The sequence below is a fragment of the Atta colombica genome, unplaced genomic scaffold (genome assembly GCF_001594045.1).
Source record: "Atta colombica isolate Treedump-2 unplaced genomic scaffold, Acol1.0 scaffold82, whole genome shotgun sequence".
Taxonomy (NCBI): Eukaryota; Metazoa; Arthropoda; class Insecta; order Hymenoptera; family Formicidae; genus Atta; species Atta colombica.
This window is the reverse complement of record NW_017259575.1, coordinates 877,614-884,546: the sequence shown is the minus strand read 5'-3', so window position 1 is coordinate 884,546 and position 6,933 is coordinate 877,614. Positions and strand designations below refer to the sequence as shown.

At 30.1% G+C, this 6,933-nt stretch overlaps 1 protein-coding gene across 2 annotated transcripts in view; it reads right to left on the bottom strand.

The window, feature by feature from the left end:
• Positions 1–124: 124 nt before the first annotated feature.
• LOC108692735 (lamin Dm0-like) overlaps positions 125–6,933 on the bottom strand; it is a 13,365-nt gene continuing 6,556 nt past the window's right edge. The window contains exons 2-9 of one of the 2 annotated variants that reach the window (XM_018201134.1): positions 4,841–5,153; positions 4,125–4,417; positions 3,681–3,875; positions 2,714–2,939; positions 2,406–2,627; positions 2,056–2,160; positions 1,447–1,504; positions 125–382 (exon numbers count right to left, since the gene is read on the bottom strand). In XM_018201134.1, coding sequence (XP_018056623.1) covers positions 1,481–1,504; positions 2,056–2,160; positions 2,406–2,627; positions 2,714–2,939; positions 3,681–3,875; positions 4,125–4,417; positions 4,841–5,153 — 1,378 coding nt within the window. In that variant the 3' untranslated portion in view covers positions 125–382; positions 1,447–1,480. The remainder of the gene's footprint in view (positions 383–1,446; positions 1,505–2,055; positions 2,161–2,405; positions 2,628–2,713; positions 2,940–3,680; positions 3,876–4,124; positions 4,418–4,840; positions 5,154–6,933) is intronic. The other variant, XM_018201133.1, reaches the window with a different exon arrangement.

The following is a 6,933-nucleotide window of genomic DNA, read 5'->3' as shown; positions in this document are numbered from 1 at the left end:
ATATATATATATATATATAAAATTCTATTACATAAATGTAAGGAAAGTTATATAAATGTTCAACTGCAATATTCAACTCGAAGGGAAAAAGAATAAAAATAGAAAGTATGAAGATTGTTGCTACTTTTATTCTTCTTCTCTTCGAAATGAATATTAGACAAATGATCTCTTGTATTATATCTCATATATCTCTGATATTGTACTCTAAATTAATTTCTTTGTGTTAATGGCATAATCTTTTTTTATTTTCACCATTTCTAAACGGTGCTTATGGAATAAAGCCGCATTATCATACAAGCTTTTAAAATCTTTTGATATTCTTAAATTTATGATAAATTTATGTTCACATAATGTGGCAACGTTCTTCACCTTGGGGATCGCTCTGAAACATAAAATACGTGTATCTTATTAACAAAAAGAAATGAAAGAAACATAAAATAATTGAGTAAACACCGCGAATCCCAATTTGCTTAATCCACTGCGTGAATATCGACATGTCCGTTTAGTCACAGATATAAGCAAAGAATCTTATTGTTATATTTTATACGATGAAAAAGATATGCATATGCAGACGATATATGTGATATATCTCTCAGAAACATTATTTTTTCTTTACATCTTTTACATCTTTTACATACAATGATTTATATTATTGTATTAATATATGTGCAGTAATGTAGAATACATAAATATACTAAATCAGATTTATGTTATTTGTAAATGTTTTTACTATTCGCATTCTAAGTAAAGCATATATAACTTCACAAATGACTTTTTTTTAGCACTAACCCGATTTTATATATATAATATTATATATAATATTAATGACACCATGAAACTCGGAAGCAATTGACATTGATTATTAATATAACGTCAATAAAAAATGAAAATTTCGATTATCCACCGAAATACAATATAAAAATGGCAAATTTTGTAAATTTATCTATTGAGCGCAATATTCGCAAATGCAACTTTGCACCATAAAAGCTGCATTTGCTCATAAATTCGCCTAAATTCACTCTAAGAATTTTGCATTTGTATATATAATATATGTTCAGGATATTCAAACATTAATAACATATAAAATATAATCAAAATTCCTTTAAATTATTATTTATATTAGATTGAATCCCGTGTAAGAAAGAAAGCTTTAAGTATTATGTACGTAGATAATATTTGATAAAAAATATATATTTGACAATAATATCTTAATTAAAGACAATGTGGTTAATTAATGGGATGGTCATTTTATATATAACGAAGATTATATATACATATATATTAATTCTCATAAGGCATGAAATTTTAGTTAAGCGGTGAGCATCCAGGCAAAATGTTGCATGAAAACCAACAAAATATGAAGCAAAATAATTCCTATATATTATGAGTGCGGAAAGTATCGATAATGTAATGTTCGAACATCTGATAGGTTATAAAACAACTTACATAAAGTGCCCATCAGAGTCGTGTGCCCTCACCCTTAATACGGGTAGAGATATCTTCTCTATGAAACAAGAAGTGAATTGTGAAAATATTACACCCCAAAAAATTAGTTATCTATAACTGCAACACTTATTCTGTATATGTCAAATCTTCAGAAACAAATGGAAAGTAAATAATATCTAATTGTTTACAATTACATAAATATTAAATTAACTTTCATAATGCCTTAAAAACTTGAAATAAACATTATAGCCACATTGTCTTCTTCGACATTTAAAAATCAGAAAGCATAACTTTTCCAAGATTTATTATGTTACTGATTAACATTTAGTTTTCTAAAATATAGAAGTCTTTTTTATGATAATTGCACTGCTATTATAATTTGCTAGACATGATTTCGTGTATCGATAATATATCAAAATAATGCTGCAGTTAAAATATAACGCTAATGCACATCAGCGTTATATTATTATTACATCCCACTTTTTTAACATTTTTCTCTCTTAATAACATCTATTTTTATTTTAATTCCGAAAAGTAGTTTAAAGCTTTCGTTTCACTACACATTCGATATGATGTATTATGCAATAATGAAGTTTATTGCATCCTTACCTGCTGGTGATGGAGTTCTTCTGATGGTCGGAATCCTAAGCTTTCTCTGTGTCGAGACAAAGCTGTGGACAATTGCTGCCTCTTGCGCTCAGAAGTTGCCATTTCCTATTAGAAAATTTACTTAATCTCGCATCTTATCGTATATAAAATAATATAATGTTCAATAATGTAATGTTAAAACAATGTAAAATTAATCCTTAGATGCACACATAATATAACTGTCGGAAATATCTAAATGTAACTATCTCATTCAACGAGTCTTATGTTATTTTACAAAATTTATTTAAAATATATATTGATAAAAGGAAATGTATATTTAAGAATTAAATTATAATAAATAACACACGTACCTCTCCTTCAATATTTATTAATGTAGTAGTCATGTTATCTGCTACAAACCACTTCTGACCCTTCATGACGATGTTAGAAGGTGGCTCGTGCGTTGCACCAATATCAGCCGACCACACCATTACATTAGCTCCTCCATCGAGCTTTACGCTACGATGAAACTTGAAAGTGGTTTCCAAAGTACCGGCTTTGCGAATAATTTGCCATCCGCCTAAGCTTATTTCCTATTATGAAGGTTATATTTGATAAGAAGTTGGAATTAACTTAAACGAAGCTAAAATGCACATCTCCATAAGTTCTATTTATTTACCTTATTGCCCTTATTAGTAAGTTTTACGAATCGTCCTTGAGGATCCGCTTCAGTAATTTCTATGTCACCTCTAGCAGAACCTGTAACACTATATTCACTACTGCTACGTTCTTCGCTTTCTTCCAACAAAGTCCGTTTTCGTTTGCCACCTCTGAGAGGAGTATGTCTGGACGGAGTTGTTCTAGACAAAGACGTGTTCGTCGACTGCATAGGTGTAATGTTTAATCTAGAATTGAAGTAAATTCACTTAAATTAATTATATCAATAACATCAATAGGGAGTTAATACTAATTTGTATGTTAGTTTTTATCAAAATGTCAATTTGACAAACTATTTTTCACTATTCCCTTTCTTTCCGTAATATCTAACAAATTCAACTTTTTTTTTTTTAAGAAGAACCATTCACATAGCCTATTTATTTTTGAGAAATTTATCAATATAACAAATAAAATTTTATTGAAACAAGAAGATAAGTAGTTGTTTTAATGATATTATTGAATAAACAAAATTATTTTCAATTAAGATAATGTTGTCGATATAACATGACTTTTTTTCAGTATAATTATTTTTTATACCGTGAAGTCTTAAGGTTTTCGTTCTATATATTCTAGCAAAGTTGCATCAATTATATTAATTAATGTGCAAATTGTAAAATACATTTAGTTACATTATGAGCGATTTAAATCTTAATCCAATTTGATATATTTAAATTTCATTTCTTTAAATTTATACTAAAGATGACCTAAAACGTAAGATCGAAACATTTATCGATATTTTTAAATTGATATTTCAATAAACTAACTCACACACAAAAAACTAAAGTTGGCTCAATATAATTAATTTTATTCATATTGAAGATATGAATAAAATGAAGATTGACTTGAGATTGATTTTTAATTGTTTCGCATATTAACTCTAGTATATGTAATATCGTTTCAAATTTGCAGAAATTATGATTTTGACTCACCTCGCCTCTTCACTTTCAAGCAATTTGCGATACGCAGCAATTTCCAAATCAAGGGCTACTTTAATATCCATAAGATCATGATATTCTTGTAATTGTTGAGCCATTTCATCTCGCATACGTGATAATTCCGCTTCCAGTGCAGCCAAACTGTCTGCATAACGAGAACGTTCGTTTTCTCTTGCATTCTCCATGTCCCTATCGAAAACGATTTTATATTTATACATTTATACATTTTATACTTATATAAAATAATATTATTATTTATATATAATATTATTTATGCAAAAATAATTATCAGACAATTTTTTTCTATTAATTCTTATATACATATATTGCCTTTTTATTTCAAAGTGAAACTCACAGTGTGAGAGTTGTGGACTTAAAGAAATTATTTTCATTTAAATCTCTTTTTTATACACGAAAAATTTTATAAAGAAAGATTACCTAATGCGTGCACTAAGAGCGTTGTTAGCTGCTTCGAGTTCGCTGATTCTTGAATTAAGTCCTTCGTTTCGAGAGCGAGTCTGTCTCAATTCCTCGGTTGCCATGTTAGCGACTCCGCTATTACGTTGAGCATGAGATGCCAAATTCTTGATTTTATTTTCATATAAAAGCTCAATCTCTTCTCGATTAGCACGCATTTGCGCCTCATGCTGTTCGCGTAATTCTTGCAAGGATTGCTGCAGTTTAGCTTCATATTGCTCCGCGAGACGACCATCGATCTCCGATATTTCAACCTGAAATGCAATTATAATATAAATTATTTCGAAGAACTAACTAGGAATTAACGAAAAATTATACTAAAATTGGGAGCTTTTATGCCGACCGAAAATTTGATTTATCTTTCATCTATTTTTTTCCAGTCAGATTTAAGATTATATTGTTAATATTAAAATAATATTCATTAAGTTTTTAAAAATGACAATAAATGATTTATTTATCATAAAACACAGATGTAAATTATAAATTTTTATATAAACAAAAATTATTGATAAATATATTATGTAACTGCAATAAAATTGAATTGTTTTCAGTAAAATTTTCAAATCAATTTTTTTCATTGCTTGTCAATGTTAATAAAAAAATTTTCTTAACTAATGACATATTTATGATAATGCAACAGGGCTTGAAAGAAAATGTTGTTTCAAATAATTACTTACTTGTCGTCTTGTACGAGTCTCTGTAAGTTCTTGCTGATAAACTTGGTCCTTGAAACTGATGTCTTCTTTGAGACTCTGAATATTATTTTCGAGATCGATTCGCTGAAGAGTTTCTTCCTCTAGGTGCTTACGAGCATCATCCAGCAATGTTTTCAATCGATCTATTTCCTTTTCCGAATCTCGATCTTTCTCGGCTAACTTCTTACGTTCTGCCTGCGACTGATTGAACTGCGACTGTAAGTCGCTGCAGCGCGTCTCAAATATCATTACATTTCGTTCTGCTATCTGTAGATCTTTTGTTTTCTTGTCCAATCTGAAACAAATGATAAATATCAATTATATAGTATTTATTTCTATTAGCATTATATCTTTCATCTTTAAACTTCTACTATATTTCTTTAACAATCAATTATAACTTTTAGTAGCGATTACTTGTCAAGATTGTCTTCACATCCTTACACGAACGAAGGAATGCAACATGTACATTCGATTGTATAACAATACAAAAAAAATATAATGAGCATTCTATTAGCTCTCTTAAATAATGCCTTGTTTATTGGCTAAGTAAACAGATACAATGCTAAATTAAATTGGACAAATTATTAACAGAAGATGAAATGTTTCTGATTCAGACAGTTTTAACCTCGAAACGCAAAAAACAAATTTTTTTCGAGAATTTATGTACAAGATCGAATTTTTTATTAACGGATTTCTGCGAAAGTTCTTTAAACATAAAATTCTCAGAACATCGTCTTGCTATCCTTGGCCTACTGCCTTAAAACAGGCAACACCGAATGATGCTACATCTATTCTCGTGAAATAATATCTTTTCCCGCTATGGTATATCCTCAGAAAGTATCATAGATAGCTTCACCACAAATCCTTGCTTTGCATTAAATTAAAAAAAAACAATTCGAGGAAGAAAAAACGAAGAAAGAAGAATAACAGTTAAAAGATACATTAAAAGATACGTTATAAATTGAATCTATTAAATTTAATCCTTTCCTCGCGGAATCTGTACTTTCATTCCGCGAATTCCTGTATTCTATAGATAGTTTGCAGACGATGTGCTAATTTTGTAAGATATAACGTGCAAGTTCATTACAGTTTAATTATGATTCAAATTCGTTTTCATTTACGACATACTGCTGTGCCGGTTCGCAAGGAAGCCACGCACCGGGTAGGAGAGAGCGCGCGTTTCTATTTCAAGCGATGCACGACCCACATTGAGAATTTTATTTTCTGCTAGTGGCCCGGACGTGTCTTTAATATTCGTCCGTTCGCCTCCGTCCCTCACCCGATTTTCAAGACAAGAAAATAACGTGCGCTCCGGAAAGCTGCATATACATTTCCTCGCAAGAAGTGCGTCAGCTGTTAATTAACTTATGGCGACCTTAAGTTAATGATCATTCTCCAACGATACCCAGCTGAAAATTTATGAACCTTCAGTAAAATAAGATTTGTTGCAGACTGTGATCATTTGTTATGACGATTTGTAATTAAATATTAAAACAGACATATCTTTCGTAACATAATTATATATTTCATACAATTACTAATAATTTAATAGTAATTATATAAATCTTCGTACTAAATATGTAATCGGCGATAAATCATTTGAAAGAAATGGGAAGATGCGTTCAAGGTTGGTCTTCGTGAACTATACATCGCAAAAATGCAATAGAAAGAAAATAATAGATTCTAAAGTCACATTTTTGTCACATTGCTAAATCTTTTGTTTTTCTTGTACGATCAATGCCGTGCATTATCAGTTAGCCCAAGACAAGGTTGGATACCACTGCTCTAAACAATTGTCAAGGGAGTCTCGAGGTTTATATGGTTCTTAGGAGGGTGATGGTCGTCGCCCTCTAATTCTCTCGCGGACTAATCGGTACAAAATGCGAGACGACGAGACGCTTCAGAAGACTTGTAACGTAATGTGCATTCAGTTATGTACGCGACAGTGTCACGGGTCAAGTTTAACCGCGGATCGCTAGAATTTTGTAATTTTGCGTAAATACGCGATAATTAAAACATTGAAAACGTTCAATTTTATATGTATATACTCGTAATATATACATTATATGAACAAT